Raw genomic sequence first — 18,315 nt, forward strand, 5'->3', positions numbered from 1 at the left:
CTGGCTCCTCCTGAAGCTGCTCTCCCTCCTCGGTCCTTATCTTTAATGTGTGGGGGCTCTGGCTCCTCCTGAAGCTGCTCTCCCTCCTCGGTCCTTATCTTTAATGTGTGGGGGCTCTGGCTCCTCCTGAAGCTGCTCTCCCTCCTCGGTCCTTATCTTTAATGTGTGGGGGCTCTGGCTCCTCCTGAAGCTGCTCTCCCTCCTCGGTCCTTATCTTTAATGTGTGGGGGCTCTGGCTCCTCCCTCCTCGGTCCTTATCTTCAATGTGTGGGGGCTCTGGCTCCTCCTGAAGCTGCTCTCCCTCCTCGGTCCTTATCTTTAATTTGTGGGGGCTCTGGCTCCTCCTGAAGCTGCTCTCCCTCCTCGGTCCTTATCTTTAATGTGTGGGGGCTCTGGCTCCTCCTGAAGCTGCTCTCCCTCCTCTGTCCTTATGCGAAGAGCTCCCTTTTTGCAACCTGAGAGAACCACAAATAGTGCAATCGTGAGAGGCATTATATGCAGGGCTGTTTTCAAGACAATGTACTGTGTGTGTGTGTGTGTGTGTGTGTGTGTGTGTGTGTGTGTGTGTGTGTACATGCAAGAGACTCACTCGACTCAAGACGAGGTGAGGTTGAGAGCTGGAAGGTCTTCTTGAAGTGAGGGGGCGGGGGGAACAGCTGGTCTTCACCTTCTGTCAGATTGAGACAGGGAAACAAATTACCAACATTATAGCAAGCATCTAAAATACAAGAGATAAAACTGCATCTCTGATCAAATTGCTCCTTCTAATTGTGTATATTCTATATTAGGCATGTGTGATTGCATGCATTTAGTGTTCACACAGTGTGTGTGCAAGTCTCTAACTAAGCACAGACTCCACGGGGTAGCTGCCCCTCAGCAGGGGAAAGGCAGGCCTTGTATTTCTATATTAACCCATTGATACCTGATGCAGCATTTGTGTGTGTATCCCTTTAAGACCGCGAACGGCGTCACGCGGTTCGCGGGCTTAAAGGGATACACACACAAATGAGGGATATACACGCAAATGCTGCATCAGGTATCAATGGGTTAAATCTCTTAGTGAGTGTGAATCAATGAATGTTTTTTATTTCCTGATTTCCCCCACAATTGTACTTGGCCAATTCCCCCTGCTGCCCTGGTCGCTGCCCCACCCTCTCTGCCGATCTGGGGAGAGCCGTAGACACGCACACGCGCTTCCTCCGATACATGTGCGGTCGCCAGCCGATTCTTTTTGCGACAGCGGGGACCTTCACCGGCAGGACCTAGCACGTGGGAGGATCACGCTATTTCCCACCAGTTCCCTTCTGCCGCCCGAACAGGCGCCCTGACCGAACCAGAGGAGGCGCTAGTGTGTATATCTTGTATTTCTATTATTCAATCTCTCAGTGAGTGTGAATCAATGAATGGTTAATGGCTCAGAGTGTGTCCCTCAAACATGTGCGTGCTGCTGGTCACCTTGTGAGCGCTCCCTGGCAGGCCTGGTGTCTTGGCCGTGCTGCTGGTGACTCGTGCAGACTTCCTGGCTGCTTCAGCTGCCACCTGAGCACTGTGCCTTTTGCTCAGGCCTTTCTTGGGGGTGCTCGAAGAGAAGGGACGGGCAAAACAGCTGAAGACCCTTTTCTGTCAGATTGAGACAGGGAGACAAATTGCCAACATTATAGCAACCAGCACTATTTAGTGCAAAATGTAAGAAATATTCATCATTCCCAACAACAATAGAAGCAAAAAGCAAACCAACCTTGGGTTGAGTCCGACTGTCGTGCAGCTGCTCAGGCATCATGGACGCAGAGAGGAGTGCCCCGGACGAGCTGCCAGGAGGGTCGAGCTCGTCTTTGTAGTCAAAGACTTGAGGGAAGAGGCAAGACTGGAGGAAGATACAGACAGGGATTTAGTGAGATTGGTGGGCGAGGAATGAAGGGGACAGAGTGTGTGTCTTGACACACAATCTATCTTGTTTTACTTCAAAATCAACTCTTTAAAGAGCATGGAGCAGGGTAATTCCTTTGCTAAATGTATACTTAACCTTGTCCCTATGTATATTTGAAAAGTTAATGCATCATTAAAAAAAAAAAAAAAAAAAGTTTGAAAAAAAATATGGAGAAAAACACCTTCCTTTTTCAGAAGGAAATAATAGACTTTTAATCTGACAAGAAAAAGCCTGCTACGTCACAGTGGGGAGTGGCTTCTCTCTCTCTCTCTCTCTCTCTCTCTCTCTCTCTCTCTCTCTCTCTCTCTCTCTCTCTCTCTCTCTCTCTCTCTCTCTCTCTCTCTCTCTCTCTCTCTCTCTGTGTGTCTACGCTGTGTGATACGCTCTCTTCACTCGAGGGAGGGGGAGGCTGCGGCTCCTTCCTCCCCGCACAGCACCTCTGCTCTGCTCTGCTCTGCTCTGGGCTGTCTGCAGCCTGGGGTCCGCTCTGCTGTGAAAAGAGAAAGAAGGAGGAGGAGAAACCGCCACCTCCACAGCCAGCCACCTCACACACCCCAACTGTGCCCGGCTCGCATGCCTCTCGGTCGGCTGGCCGGACAATATGCACCCCGCTGCAGCAGCAGCTTCGGGAGGTTTTCTCACTGTGTTCGGGACTTCGGCTCTCGGCCAGATGGCTGGACACATACGTCACTTTTGCGCGCGCGTGTGTGTGTGTGTGTGTGTGTGCGTGCGTGTGTGTGTATCGAATTACAGTCCGCACCTCGGCCCGCCTCCGCTCGCTTGTGTGTGTGTCGAATTACAGTCCGCACCTCGGCCCGCCTCCGCTGCTTTCAAGCTCCTTCACAACTCTCTCTCCGCGGTCCGTTGTGGGCTGTTCCTGCTCTCTTTCACTGTCAAAATTAGCCTGAGGCCCATCACATGCATGTGCATAAACATTTGCTACCTCCTCTTCCTCCTGAAAACCGGCGTTAGCATCCATAGTGTGTGACTGACAGCCCTGACCTAAGTGATGACAGACAGAGGGACAGACGGGCATGCCTGGCGACTCCCTACTCTGACGTCAGAGTTTTGGGGTGCAAGATGTCAAAATAAAAGTTCAAAAAATAAAACGACCCCAGAAGTCACTGTAGTGTATATGTAAGTGTCTTAATGTGAAAATCAAGTTCCTCCATAATTCACCTACACATTGACTGATTGGGGTCTCTAACCTGCCCCATGCTCTTAAGTTGGAGATATGCACAAGTGTGTGTTGTGTTCAGTGGAGACTGTGTGAGATGTCACTCACCTCTGCCTCGTAGTACTCGTCCATCAACAGGTCCTCTTTAAGCAGGAACGACACCTCCGCCTTCAGATAGTGAGAGATGCCGTCCGTCTGGAGCTCCTTCAGGTCAGTGAGTTCCTGGTGATAGGCCAGCTGTTGGTCTTTGGCCTTCAGGGAGCTTACTAGACCTTTCAGCTGCTTCTTCAAATCAAGGACCTGATTTTCCATGACGTTCTGTTTAGACAATTCGTGGAAAGAGGATTGTGCATTCAACATTTAAGTTAACAGATACGCACAAGAGAGAAATGTAAAACTTCAAAGTGTGTTGTGTTCATTGGTGACTGTGTGAGATCACACTCACCTCTGCCTCCTGGTAGCCTTGCTGTGTTTCAATCAGCTCCTGCTCTTTAGCAGAGAGGCTTTCCTTCATGAGCTTCATGGAGCTTGATGCAGTGTTCAGCACCTGCTCTTTAGCAGAAAGGCTTTCCTTCATGAGCTTCATGGAGCTTGATGCAGTGTTCAGCACCTGCTCTTTAGCAGAGAGGCTTTCCTTCATGAGCTTCATGGAGCTTGATGCAGTGTTCAGCACCTGCTCTTTAGCAGAAAGGCTTTCCTTCATGAGCTTCATGGAGCTTGATGCAGTGTTCAGCTCATTCTTCAGATCTATTGCTTCCTTCTCAATCACTTCCTGTTTTAGACAGTTTGTGGAAAGAGGAATTGTGCAGTGGTTAAAAATTAGATTTGTGTAAAGGGAAAATCCACCTCAAATCATATACTTCTTAAATTATATATATTTAATATGAACATCCAACATTGTAACAGTATATATGTCAAAATAATAAAAAATAATCACAAATGATGCATCAGGTCATAATGGACTAAATGTAGCTGTGAGGCTTTAATCTGACCTTGCTGGCTGTAGCTTCACGGAGTTTACACTCTAGGCTGCTCCACGCTTCCTCAGCAAATTTTTGGATATCTATCAGCGTCAGAAGCTTAGATCTGGAGAAGGCCAGCTGTGAAGACACAAGACACACATCAAAAGGAAGCATTAATTACTTCAAAATAAATACTCTGGTGTAATTATGTTAATTCTAAACAAATGTACCCCCAACCACCATTCAACAATTAAGTTAGGCTGGCTTTACACTGTGAAACTTCAAATAAGTTAGGCTGGCTTTACACTGTGAAACTTTTAGGCAACTAGTTGCAGGTTGCAAATCGCATGAAACATAATTTTCATGCAAATGCGCGCATGCATCAGTGCATTAATAGCATAGCCTACTTATCAGCGTTTTGATTGGCTGTTGCATAAAACTAGTTTCACAAACTTGAGAATTTTGCAACTGTTGCAGCAGAGTTTCAGACAAGTTTCAAGTGCGTTACTGAGGGCTTTAGACCATGCAAATCATTTGCAACTTAGTTCACCTCAGTTTCAACCAACTAAAGTTGCGTGAAGGTTTCAGCGTGTAAAGCCAGCCTTAGAGATCTGCACAAGAGAGAAATTGAAAAGTATGTTGTGTTCAGTGGGTAGTGTGTGAGATCACACTCACCTGTGACTTGTAGTACTTTTCAGTCTCCAGCTTATTTTGAATCAAGCGGGCTTTGTCGGCTGTTGCTTGGCTGACTTCAGCCTGAAGGCAGCAGATAGTTCTGCTCCACTCCATCTGAGAAGATTCCAAAGTGTATTTCAGCCTGATAACCTCAGCCTCGGAGATGGCCAGCTGTGAAGACACAAGACGCAAATAAAAAGGAAACATTAATAGTGAAAATGTGGGATTGCTCGTCTGGTGTAATCCAAGTCTCCGGAAGCCCCAAGATGCCAAGTTGACTAGAAAGGATTTACATCCTGTTTTTAGATTACCTGGGAAGAGAGATCTCCATTCCATGCTATCAGTTGATCCACTCTAGCCTCATGAAGACTTGCGTCTAACCTGAAAGAGAGAAGACCCAAATGAGAAATAGTTTTTTGTCATACAACCAGCACTCATATGGGGGAGGATGGGGGGGGGGCAGGAGTTGTGAACCTGTCCAATATCTAAAGGGGGTGGTGCTTCTTTAAGTGTTTTCAGTTCTTAGGTGCTTACCGCTTTTTGGGCGACTCAGGAAGCAGAACCATACGCTTAGAATTAGATCCTGTAAAGAAAGAAAGAAAGAGTCCATTAATATACTGTACAACAACAGTGTTTCTCTCACCGACTATCAAGGAAAGCAGATTGCCCCACAGCTGTCAACCAATCAGGGTGGGAGGCAGCTCAGCCCTGTAGGCACTGCCTCTCCCTCCTGAGCGGCCCACACCAACACTGCCCCGCGCGGAGCCAGGACCTGCTTCACACAGCCTCTCCAGGGTATATGAGGGAATCCTGAAGTTAAATTCAATAGCTTTTGAGACCTTTTTTAATACTTTTTCCAGACCTCAACAACGCCACTGGTCACATCAGCAATAGAGGTGTAAATCACAAGTTTCATCACAATACAATATTATATTGATTATTTGGACAACAATCCGAGATTTGCTGATATCACAAAGTCTGCCACGATACGATTTCGATTCAATTCAGGGGTCTGCGATCGATATGGGACAATATATGCTCATTTAACACCATCAGCACAATAGCTACCAAATTGTATACCTCTCCAATGGCAATCAAAACTTGTTCATACTTTTTAAGGGCCTTAATTTCCCCTAAATTGATTGATCAACTTTTAATACTTTTCAAGACCCCGCGGATACCCTGCACGTCTCTAAAAGGTTCTGGCTCTGACTCACCTCTGCTATTCTATCTGTCCAAACTCACTCCCCTCAGCCATTCGAGTCGCACACCTGACGCCCTGGCCAACAGGGAGGCCGCCTCCTGCGTGTTGCTAGCTACTAAGCTCCTTTACGTCATCATACAGCCATGCAAAGAAGATGTATTCCCTGTAGCATCATGCACAATGCTATCTGCTGGGGAGCCCTGTGCATTTACAGCCAATCAAGTCAGCTATGCAAGGCCCAAAGCCTTTGTTTTGGTTTTGGCTACAGACTCATATCTAATGCCATGATCAAGAGTGCCTGTGCCATATCCTAACAAATGACAAGCAATTTAGATCACACCAGCCATTTCAACAAGAATAAAAAATATAAACACTAGCATATTACTATACTAATGAGAATATATAGTAAATACTAAAAAGGGCTATCACCACCCACAACAACAACAACAACAACAACAACAACAACAACAACAGTAGGGACGTCAGGCTCAGCTACACAACAGCACTGCTGTTGAGCTGGCAGGGCTTGGTGTCTTGTTTATAATAATGACACTTTAACAGAATCTGTTGCACTGTCATTCTCCATAACAGCCACAATATGGAGAAATAATCACTTTTTGGCTATCACCTTTAGCTAACGTTAATCACTTGGTTGCAGTTACCGTAATTATGACTTTTTGGCAGAACATATGACGTTGTAATCAGTGGATTGACGATACTGTAACAGCTCATAACTATAGCAGTATGGACCACACCGACCGGACACATTAGTTCTGAGGTGGCTGAAGTTCGGTAAAGTTGTAAATATATTGACAGATTCGCACTTCCTGGATCAATATCTCATAAACGAAGCGTTTGTACTGCACACGACGCGCCTCTTTCCCATCTTAGTAAGGTAGACAACGAGCTACAACCTCATTTTCACGTAAACGAGCAATCCTCCAGTCCGAGAAGTGCGAATCTGTATATTTCCAACTTGACCGAACTGCTGCAATAGCTAACGTCAGATCACCCTATCACGGTGTGTCCGTTAAGTTTATTTCTCCTCACAAACAGTGCTCCAGGCAGCTCTTTTTCCATGCAAAAACGCTTTGTGAACAGCCCCATACACAGCAGATTACCCTGCTCTTCCATTACCATATTGACATAGGGATATTATGGCTAATGCCAAATTAACTGCTTTCACCGAACCTGGGTTCCACTTTGTTCCACACGGACGTTAATTCTGGTTTCTAACGCTAGTCAACTTGTGAGTAGATAATCACAACAGTCTTAAAGGCACTGCAAACAACCATCTGTTAAGTTAGCTTACCAAAATGCTGTAAATTAAAACAAACTGTTAGCATGATAGGAGAGCCTAACGTTAGCTAATGGGCGTGTACATTGCCCTGCAAAGATAAACCCCGGCGGCCATTAAAACATGTTTAACACAGTTTTTTTCTTATTTACCAACCCCTATAACCAAGTTGTTTACTTGCCTAACGTTAACCATTACCGTATCCACCGACCTTCAAGATGTAACGTTAATTCATGTTAGTTAGAACCCACTCAACCCAGCAAGCACATTAGCTAATGTGCTAACTGACGTTAGCTTGTTTTTGGCTAGCAGAGACGGTAGCACCAAACTCCATCGATTTTCATCATCAGAATGCCTCACCTGTCTCCAAACCTCGATTAGGAAGAAGCTGGATTCCTGCTAAACGCAGGCGGTAGGCACTCAGGTGCATGTTGGCTGGCTGTTACTAGCTAGTCTTCTGGCTGTTAGCTAGTTCTTCAAACGGACGCGTTGACTTCCAATTCTCGGTACGGGTACACTTACAGTCAAGAGAGTGTGGCTCTACTGTAACTGGCAAGTACTGGCGAGTGGCGAGAGACTGACGTCAGTGTCAGCGAACATTATATTTAAAGCTCCCCGCTCTAGCCAGGTCGACCAATCAGGTCAATTACATAAACACCGTCGTCAACGCGTCCACACCATTGGTCCGTTCTCCTACCGGAAGGTCACTTCTTCTTCTTCTGTTTGGTTTTACGGCGGTTGGCATCCAACATGTTGCATTACCGCCTCCTTCTGGACAAATCCATCCAATGTTCCCCTAATCCATTACAGTCTTGTTATCAGTCCAGTTCCTCTAAAAAAAACGGACTAGTTTCTTCCCCTCCACTACTCCCACACATCCCATTATACCCTTCACACCGCTTTATTATTAAAATCTAGGTTTGGTTTTAACCATGATTCCTGTATGCAAAGCAGGTCTGGTTTCACGTCCCTGCATGCAACGGTCACGGAGCGGGGAGGGGGGGGGGAGGTGTTTGGGATTCATGACAGATTTTTCCTTGGGGATTCGGATCCTGTCATCCTCATGTCAAATCACTGCTCATGTCTTGCTGGCACTGCAGTGTGTAACCACACAGCTGCTTTGCTGTTTCAAACTGGTGATGTAATTGATTGGCATTTTATGTTTGAAATGTGCTATATAAATAAAGTTTATTATTATTATTACTACTACTCAGAGGTGAATGTGCAGGTTGTGCCCCCTGTCTGTCCACACCTGCACTGAGACAGAGCAGGAATGGCACAAGCTCAGAACAGCAGTAGGTGAGACACAATTCATAGGCCTAATATTCCTGATATTCAAGTATAAACTATTGGACAGCTGTATTGGAGGCATGATCAATACCAGAGTCCAACTTTTAAAGTGTCAGGAACCTTATAATAATGTATTATTGAATGTCATTTTGTTAGGGTTAGGGTTAGTCAGTGTTATGCCCAGCCTAGGGGTAACCAGAGACATAACATAAAAAAGGCGACTCCCCCCTTTCCCCTCTCCCAAGGATGACCAGGCCACCATAGGTTGCAGTCCAACAACAGTTGTTTTTAATGTAATGTGATGTGCACAACCCAAAACAATAACCAAAATCTATTTATGAGTTAAGCTTAGGCTACCTGTCAAATAAAAACAACCCCAAAGAAACAACCGGTATCTTACCTAACTTAACTAATACAAAACACAGGAGAAAAAGAACTCAGGAAACGAGGGCTTCACACCCCTACATGGCTGTCACGAGGACTGCAATAGTTAATAATAATGAATAATAAAGATAAAGTAGTTACATTTTACAAATACAAGTAACCTGAAAGAATGTAGCCCACAGTAAATGTGTAAATAAGCCACACCACATTGTAAACAAAGGCTTTCAAACATTTACACCTTTTTAAATATGACCTGTATCTAAGTTATCTGGATAATGGTCGCATTTAAAAACCAGGTGTAAATGGGGTGAAAGAGATCTCTCAATGTGAGCCAGACTACCTCCAGATGTGGTTAGGCAGATCTGATCACATCCTGATCACGGTGCGTTTACACCTATGGTTTTACACCTTGCATTAACATGTGTTTTTCCTTAGCTTTCCTGCCCGTTGTTTGACTCTGGAGGAGTACAGGTCCTGGATGGAGGGCAGTTTGGCACCAATGACTTGTTTTCTGCAGTCCTGAACATCTGTTGCAGTCTGTGCCTGTTGTGTTTGGTGGCAGACCCAAACCAGACAGTGATGTGAGTTGCAGAGGACAGACTGGATGATGGCGGTGATGGAGGTTCTGAGAGATTATGGATCCTAACTGAAGCTATAGGATTCCACCGTAGACACAGAGCTGTTGGATATAGCGAGGTGGGCAGTGCTGGGGGACTCCTCCTGAAGTCCACTATCATCTCTACAGTTTTGAGTGTTCAACTGCACCAGAGGGCAAACCGTTCAACCTCCTGTCTGTATGCATACTCATCGCAGTCGCAGATGATGACTGTGTGTTGTCTGTAAACTTCAGGAGTTTGACAGATAGGTCCTGGAGCATTGGGCCCCTGGGCCTGGGCCCGGTAGACCCGTTCGGTAATACATCCCTGGCTGTTTGCACACAGTTTTCATAAAAAAATATATACAGCTATTACAGCAACACACACAATGGATTTGCAGTTCAATTCAAAGTTGTTTTACAAAAACACAAGGAAGTGAAGTTTAAACCTTTTGGGCATGTAGTCTTGCATTTGGGCCTATTGGGTCTTACAGTGCGGCACACTCAATTAAAACCAAAAGTACAATAACCCTCTAATTGCCCATAAACTTGTGGAACATTTTGTCAAAAATAAAGGGTTGGGGCCATAAGGGTTCATTTGATCCCAGGTTTGGGCAAGATCCACGGTGCACCCTGTGAAGACGCTCTGGGTTATGGGCCCCTGGGTACTGGCTCGGCCGGTAGGCCCGTTCGGTAGTACATCCCTGGCTGCTTGTGTCACTTGATTGTAATCACCTGTTAATTGATTACAATCACCTGTTATTTTCCTACCATGATGGCCGTGTGGTGATGTAACAGAATCCTATCAATAGGAGGATGTAACCACTACCAGTGGAGCAGTTGAGACCAGACAGCAGGCAGCAGTATGTCGACACCACTAGAGGGCACTGTGCTGCAACATGTAGCTGCAGTGTGGCTGACAGCTGGTGTGGTGTAACCTCACTCCATGCAGACCTAGAGGCTTATACCTTTACGGTGTATGGGATACAATTAAAGTTGACATCATAAGATGTAGTATGAAACTGGTGTAAGTTATATTTTAAAGTGGAAAATATAATGCTTTGTTGAAAATATAATAGATTTTTACTATATTAATGGTTGTTTGCCTTGGGTTAGGGTTAGTTCCCATCATTTTAATTGACCACACTGATCTCAGTTAAAATCACCCCCTTTTTCTCCACATGATCTGGGACCTTCTCATGTGGCAGATGGAAAAGATAATCTAGTGCAGGGGTCAGGGGTCACCAACCTTTTTGACCCCAAGAGCTACAGTAGGCTATACGAGGGATCAGTGTTGGTACACAAACGGCAGCTTATAATGGGACCCTATGGAGCCAGCCTTGAGTGTCTCACGCTAGCAGGCTGTGCTTTTTACTAAATTCACTTCATTTTAAAAACGGCGACAGTTCACACAACTTTAACACGACATACATATATTATACATCAGACCCTTGAGCTACTTCTGCTCTCAGAATGTCAAAATATAAGCGATGTGACGTATAGTTTTTGAGATATAACGTTTGTTTGGCACAACTCATATAGGCTACTAGTAAACTGCTGTGGTTCCGGTGTGGTGATGTCACACTGATTCTATAGATACAGTCAGTCTGTGGGGGAATATTATGCATTTAAACAGGAGACAATCATCTCTCTACTATATGTTTAGCTAAATGCTCCACAGGTCTGTTACCTTCTTCCAAGCTTCATCATTTAAATGTTAGTGTCTCTTGAGTTCCCCCCCGACTGAGGGGAACCTGAAGCGATGAGAGCCACTGCACCCTAAGGGGTTTCCCTACGCAAAGGGCAGGGGCTTTGAAGATGATTGAAGAGTCTCCTTTTTAAACTGTGTTTTCAATCAGCATCTCAGCCTCTCACTGTGACGAGGAAAGAGTCTCTGAGACACAAACACATTTTAAACATGGTCACGGAGTGTCTTGCTGCTCACATACGTTGTTCACTTTGCGACAACATGCTCTGGATGAAGCTATGTAAGCGTGCACATGATCAAATCAAACCAGCAAGAAGCAACTTGTGAAGAAAAGTAAGAGAAGCAAACAGGAATACAATAGCCTACAAGACGAATACAAGTACTGTAAGTCAAAATAACTCTTAAGTAGGCTAGCGGCTAGCCTAGCCTACTTAAATCAATTAAGGGAGACTAGCGCAATACCGGTCCCTCATTTAGTCAGGCCTCGTTCACAGAGTGGGGAATATCCCCGTTGTGGTAAGAAGAAAGATAAGGAGTATCAAAATTACAACATCGTATCAAAATTACAACATACAATCACATTTGTAAGAACAGAGTACAATAAAAAATGCATACATCTCTGACTTACACTAAAATGTCAGGATTTTGATCTGAATCCATACTATTACACCACTATTCTTAATAAATAAACTTGTATCACATACATCGGGTTTCAGCTGAAAAAAAAGGGTTTAGTGCGCAGTTATTCTTTAACTAAAGCAATAAAACTATTGTGCCTATGGCTATTTGAGCAGCCCCGACTCAAGAAATGTTTGTGTAACTAGTACAACTGCTGCCTCCCTCCCCCCCCCCCCCACCCCACGCACCTCTTCCAGTTCTGCTGGTGATGAAGCACTTGACGGAGCCATCCTGGAAGTCAGTTGTACAGACAGGCCTTCTGCCCGTACTCCATGGTGTGTTTGGACATCTCCAGGTTCTTCTCCAGCTGAGGCAAATAATTGATACTCTTTTTACATAGCTAGTTATGTCAATGAAACAGGATACGTAGGTAGATACAGTAGTTAGTTTGTTTGTAGGGGTGTGACAATACATCAAGCTATTATCGATGTATCGCTACATCATCAATATCGTATCGTGTATTGATGCAAAGTGAGAACACGTATATCTATCGTCATCTTGAAGATACGCCTTGTAAATCCAAGCATGGCATTGCTTATGTTCATAATTGAAAGGTCATCAAGGGCTCTTTATGGCAGTGGTTCTCAAATGGGGGTCCGGGGACCCCCAGGGGTCCTTGACGGGGTTCCAGGGGGTCCCCAGCCAAACGGGGGGTAATTTATTTTCGCTAGGATTCCATTCATAAGTAACACAATGACTATTTTGGTCATGGGTTTTATACACTCTGTAACAAAACATCTAAAAGCATCAATCTTATTATCATATGGGGGAACATGCGACAAGATCATATCAAATGGGGGTCTGTGGTCTAATTTCTGTCAGTTTAGGGGTCCTTCACGTGAAAACATTTGAGAACCACTGCTTTATGTTAACTGATTAAAAAAATCATTTACACTTAAACTTTAGATTGAACAGATTGTTTTTCATATAAATGCCTGGAAGAGCTCAGAAATAAAATACATTTGTCAAATATTTGAGTTGCTTTTTGTGAGTTGATGGAAATGTAACTGATTGTGTTAAATGCGCGATATCATCTCATATCGATCGCAGGCCCCTGAATAGACCCTTTTCACAGCCACCATTTTGTGTCTAAAAGGCAGGAAGTTTCACAGGTGCACCAAAACCTTAATTAGGGTGTCCAACATCCAGTCCATTTAGGTGTTCCAGTGCTGGGGCCCTAATTAGTGAGTTGGTTGCACCTGCGTTTCCCCTGCCCTTTAGACACAAAATGGCAGCTGTGAAAAGGGCTAATTGAATCGAAATCGTATCGTGGCAGACTGTGATATCAGTGAGACAAAAAGAATAAAAACTACTCGCACACCGCAGAGCTCCTTTTCTCCAGATTTATTGCTGTAGCGCGTTTCGAGCTACATGCTCTTCATCAGACAAGACAGTACAGGACGCCATCATAGTTATAGTGGTCAAGTGTCACATGATACAGTCACATGATGAGATCAGGTGTGATGACAGACACCTGTGTAATTGAGAGAAGGAAAATGCATATGCACACCACATCCCATCTGCCATTAACCATTAACAATGGAAATATAGAAATGAATCACTAAAATTACTTGAGAAAAAGTCTAAACATGTCAAAACATCTAAACATGTCAACCTGACCTGTGTATTTTGGTGCTATTGTGATTTTAATCTACATTCCTACAGGTGAGTTTAATGTGTGTCGTTTTCCTTTAGTCACCTTCTACCTACCTTTGACATATATGCAGTATGTCAAAGGTAGGTAGAAGGTGGATTTTTGTCTACTCAGTATTAGCCTGTCCAATCTTACCAATATCCTGAGGGGTAGCCCTCAGGGATGGGCGGAGCTTACAAATATCCTGAGTGGTAGCCCTCAGGGATGGGCGGAGCTGACCAATATCCTGAGGGGTAGCCCTCAGGGATGGGCGGAGCTTACAAATATCCTGAGTGGTAGCCCTCAGGGATGGGCGGAGCTTACAAATATCCTGAGTAGCCCTCAGGGATGGGCGGAGCTTACCAATATCCTGAGTGGTAGCCCTCAGGGATGGGCGGAGCTTACAAATATCCTGAGTGGTAGCCCTCAGGGATGGGCGGAGCTTACAAATATCCTGAGTGGTAGCCCTCAGGGATGGGCGGAGCTTACGAATATCCTGAGTGGTAGCCCTCAGGGATGGGCGGAGCTTACAAATATCCTGAGTGGTAGCCCTCAGGGATGGGCGGAGCTTACAAATATCCTGAGTGGTAGCCCTCAGGGATGGGCGGAGCTTACAAATATCCTGAGTGGTAGCCCTCAGGGATGGGCGGAGCTTACAAATATCCTGAGTGGTAGCCCTCAGGGATGGGCGGGAGCCAGTTGAGGTCTGGCCAGCCCAGGGTCTCGTTCACATTCTGCTTTTCTAGCCATTTAATAATGGGTTCAAAGTATCTCATTAGTGCACCGGCATCCATCTTGTTGGTGCCCAGGGCCTCCTGGAGCACTTCAGGCCAAGGTTTGGAAGAGCCAGCCCGAAGAATCTTCCTGGAAGAAGAAGATTGAAATGGTTGCATCCATAAACTGCATCCTTAAACATGACTTGCTCGTATCTGTAAATGTGGTCAGCTCTGGAGGCCCTATGAGTACACATACTCTAAGATGGCCCCCGCCTCTTTGGAGCAGTAGATGTCACACGTGTGCAGAGGGCCTGTGTGCTTTGCTGCCTGACACAGTTTCTCGTGGAACTGGAACTGCAGGATGTAGCTGACAAAATACCTGCAATAATAATAATCACCACCATCACGTCATCATCTGTATTTACCTTTTTGTATTTACCATCATCTGACACTCTAGTCTTTTAGGTCTATCCAAATCGAGCCATTGCACACAAGCACACACACATGCAGACAGAGGGAGAGAGAGAGAAACAGGAAAATCCTGCATTTCTACACCACCTACTGTATCTAACCATCATTTTTCATCTTGGGGCCCGGAAGAAGAAGAAAGAGGAAGAGGAAGAGGAAGAAGAAGAAGAAGAAGAAGAAGAAGAAGAAGAAGACCTTTGGTGTGCCTTGTGTTAGTCAGTGGTGGCAGTTGGAGATGTTTGGACAAGATGCTACCTGATGTATGGTGTGTTTCCAGGAACGTGAAATTTTGCCCCCGGATCAAAGTGCTCCTCTGTGCGCTTGGTGGGCGGGCAGACGCCTTGGTATTTTGTCCTTTAAAGAGTAATGGCAGAAGGAATATATGGATTCAGTTTCCAGTGTGTTTGGGTCATTGAAAAGCACTACACAAATTGAATGAATTATTATTATTATTATTACGGTATTATTATTACTAGAAATATTGCACGCTTCGCACGCGCATCTCACATATTTGCATCTCTGGGAGCTGCCCACTAAAACCACAGTCATGTACTGCTGGCCACTGAGCAGCTCCACTAGAGCTGTCGGGGGTTGTGCCTTGCTCAAGAGCACCTCAGTAGGTGTTGAGGGACGGTACACACACACACACACACACCCCTTGTTCAATGTGTTATTATTAGTATTGTAATTTGCTACTGTTGTGTCAGCTAGAATAAGCTAGACATATTTTCTGTGAAGCCCTCTATGCTTGTGAATTATACAAATAAATTGTCTAGAACCTTGGCGTTAGGGGTGTTTGTCTAGAACCTTGGCGTGAGAGGTGTTTGTCTATGGGATTCTTCTATGGCATTACTCCAAAGAACCATTTTCGGCACCAATCATTTTTGCATCAATCATTCACTTTCCCAAACCACGTTTTCTCAGCTGGTCCAAAGATTCAAATGAGTAGGGGGGCACGGTGGCGCAGTGGTAGCGTTGTCGCCTCACAGCTAGAAGGTCCTGGGTTCGATTCCCACCCGGGACGCTGTGAGCGCTGAAGGAGTGCGTGCCCGTCCGCATGTCCTCAAATGCCCACTGCCTGGGTCGGGTCGTCAAAAAGGGCCTTTCTGTGTGGAGTTTGCATGTTCTCCCCGTGCCCCCTGGGGGTTTTCTTTCATATAGGAACCCCTCACCAAAAACATGCAATATCCTGGTCGCTGAAGTGGTGCCTCCTCTGATCGTTCGGGGCGCCTGTTCGGAGGGAGGGGAACTCGTTGGAATAGCGTGAACCTCCCACGTGCTATGTCCTACCGGTGAAGCTTCCCCTGTCAGGTGAAAAGAAGCGGCTGGCTATGTCTCGGAGGAAGCATGGAGCCAGTTTCGGCTCTCCCCAGATCAGCAGAGGGTGGAGCAGCAACCAGGATACGGTAAATACATTAGAATTAGCACTAATGGGGGATAAAAATGGAGGGGGAGGGGGGTTTGTAAACAAATTAAAAAATCAAAATCAAATGAGTAATCTTAACTGCCAACCTGAGGTACCACCAGTCAGAGTTTAGGCGCTCTGGGGGCGTGCCTCCGCTGAACACGCCCCATCTCCATTGGTCGATTAGGTAGCCAAAGGGGAGGAACGCGATCTTGCTTAGAGCCGTCTTCAACAGGAAGTTAATGTCAGTCTCTGCAGGAAGTGATTACAAATAAAGCACTTAATAACTCGTGAATTTTATTGATTGTTTTTCGAAAAGGTTGTCACTATATTCTGAAAGGTGCTTTTTAAGTGAAGTTTATTATTATAATTACCATGGTCAGCGGTCAGAGTCTTCAGTAGGCCGATGGTGTAAAGATGTTTGGGTGTGGAGGCGGAGAGACCCAGGACATCGCCGATAGCCTCGTGGAAACCGGGGTTGGCTCCTCTCCGGAAGCCTACGGGCTGGTCCTTGTACTGCAGGTAGTACTCCACATGTCCCATCTCATGGTGCACGGTGGAGAGAGCCTCCATAGTCACTGTGGTGCACATCCTAATCCTGAAGAGGAGGAACTATCAATTCATTCCTTATCAGTTAGTATAATCAACGACAGTATTGTAGCCATCTCGATGGATAAAGTGAGCACGTTGGTCCTTGGCCAACCGGATTGTCCCTTTGGTCTGATGGTTAACATGTTGTGCTTGTGAATGACAGACCCGGGTTCGAAATCAGCCCTGCCTGTGTCGTTATATTGGTGTCAGAAGTGGGATCTGTCGGTAGTAGGGGTGCACCGATCACGTTTTTTGCCACGATCACCGATTGCCTATGGGAAATATCTGCCCAACCGATCATCGACTGATCACCGATTACCTTGTAGGATTAAAAAAGTTTGGAAACGTTAATTCGGTCGATTATTTCTCCCCTTTAATAATACCAATTGGTATTGTATTTTATATTGTTGGAAAGCCTGATTAGTGATAGGGCTTTTTTTTATAAAAAAAATAAAAAAATAAAAGCTACATTCCTTACTTGTTTTATGTGTTTAACTGCTGTAATTGTTTAAATTGTATTAGTTCTGCAGAGGTTTTGCAGGGTTTACTCAGCTCAACAACTATCTTCAAACAGCAAAATCCAAGTGACAGAATTTAAATTGGCTGCAACTACTCTAATAACATACTTATTATTTATTTATTTTCAAGTTGAGCTCAGTTTGGTGTGAAAAGTATGTATATTGATATTGTTCTAGCAACTAAACCAGCGTATATGCTTTGATTTTCAATGGGCAGCATTTCAAGCAATTTTATATTGTATATTGTTTTTAAACTATTTTGGAACAGAAAATAACCTTTTTTTTGTAAATTTTTGTATGACAGCAGTTTTAATACAGTAACTTAATATAAAGAAATATCGGCAATCAGCCGATCGCATATATGAGGTCAAAATCGGCCGATACAGATTGCGTGCCGATCGATCTGTGCACCCCTAGTCGGTAGGGATCACGGTGCGGTCACCGGAGGCGCAGGGCGCCCCGGTTGCGTGAGGGAGCGGAAGGACGCCATAAACGGGATGATTGGCGGCAGAGTACGCGGAAGCGCAGGGGAGGGGAGGCAGTGTAGCGATCCGGTCTCTATGCATAAAGTGAGCATGTTGGTCCCTTTAATGGTTAATGTGTTGCGCTTACGAATGACAAACCCGGGTTCGATACCAGCCTCGCCTGTGCCGTTACAGTATTATCAACGGTAATGGCAGATCAATACAGTAGTACTAGTCAAAAGTTTTGACACCTGATTGAATGTATACATTTCTCATGAACTTGAAGCCATTCTGATCTAAAGGCTTTTGCTTAAATTTCTTTCCAAAGTTTTTGACTTTCCATCCAGGCAAAATGTTCTAAGCTGACTCCGCAGGACCTTGTCTGTTTTACCTGAAGTCTCTGCGGTTTAAGAAGTCCGAGGCACCCCCGTGGCACACCACCTCCCGATCAACAGGCTTCACCAGCATGGATTTGTCCCAGAACTCCTGGGGCATCTCCAACAAGCCCAGAGAGGTGAAGAAGTCCTCAGCAACATGGAACATGCGTGTGGCATTGTAACCCTGGAGAAAGAGAGGTAACAATGAAATGCTTCACCTCAGTGGGTTCTAGCAAAGCAACCTTC

General features: G+C 45.2%; 1 protein-coding gene across 1 annotated transcript in view; it reads right to left on the bottom strand.

Moving 5' to 3' along the window:
* Positions 1 to 428: 428 nt before the first annotated feature.
* Positions 429 to 18,315, bottom strand: part of LOC310799840 (angiotensin-converting enzyme-like) — a gene marked incomplete at its 3' end in the record, with an annotated part of 36,229 nt that continues 18,342 nt past the window's right edge. Inside the window, exons 8-21 of the mRNA XM_083662448.1 lie at positions 18,084 to 18,253; positions 16,494 to 16,717; positions 16,227 to 16,371; positions 14,970 to 15,068; positions 14,503 to 14,625; positions 14,188 to 14,394; positions 11,387 to 11,405; positions 4,742 to 4,912; positions 4,097 to 4,204; positions 3,550 to 3,876; positions 3,213 to 3,422; positions 1,739 to 1,864; positions 1,456 to 1,620; positions 429 to 455 (exon numbers count right to left, since the gene is read on the bottom strand). Of these exons, the coding sequence (XP_083518574.1) occupies positions 429 to 455; positions 1,456 to 1,620; positions 1,739 to 1,864; positions 3,213 to 3,422; positions 3,550 to 3,876; positions 4,097 to 4,204; positions 4,742 to 4,912; positions 11,387 to 11,405; positions 14,188 to 14,394; positions 14,503 to 14,625; positions 14,970 to 15,068; positions 16,227 to 16,371; positions 16,494 to 16,717; positions 18,084 to 18,253 (2,121 nt within the window). The remainder of the gene's footprint in view (positions 456 to 1,455; positions 1,621 to 1,738; positions 1,865 to 3,212; positions 3,423 to 3,549; positions 3,877 to 4,096; positions 4,205 to 4,741; positions 4,913 to 11,386; positions 11,406 to 14,187; positions 14,395 to 14,502; positions 14,626 to 14,969; positions 15,069 to 16,226; positions 16,372 to 16,493; positions 16,718 to 18,083; positions 18,254 to 18,315) is intronic.

Source organism: Poromitra crassiceps, assembly GCF_964638095.1.
Source record: "Poromitra crassiceps genome assembly, chromosome: 28".
Lineage (NCBI taxonomy): Eukaryota > Metazoa > Chordata > Actinopteri > Beryciformes > Melamphaidae > Poromitra > Poromitra crassiceps.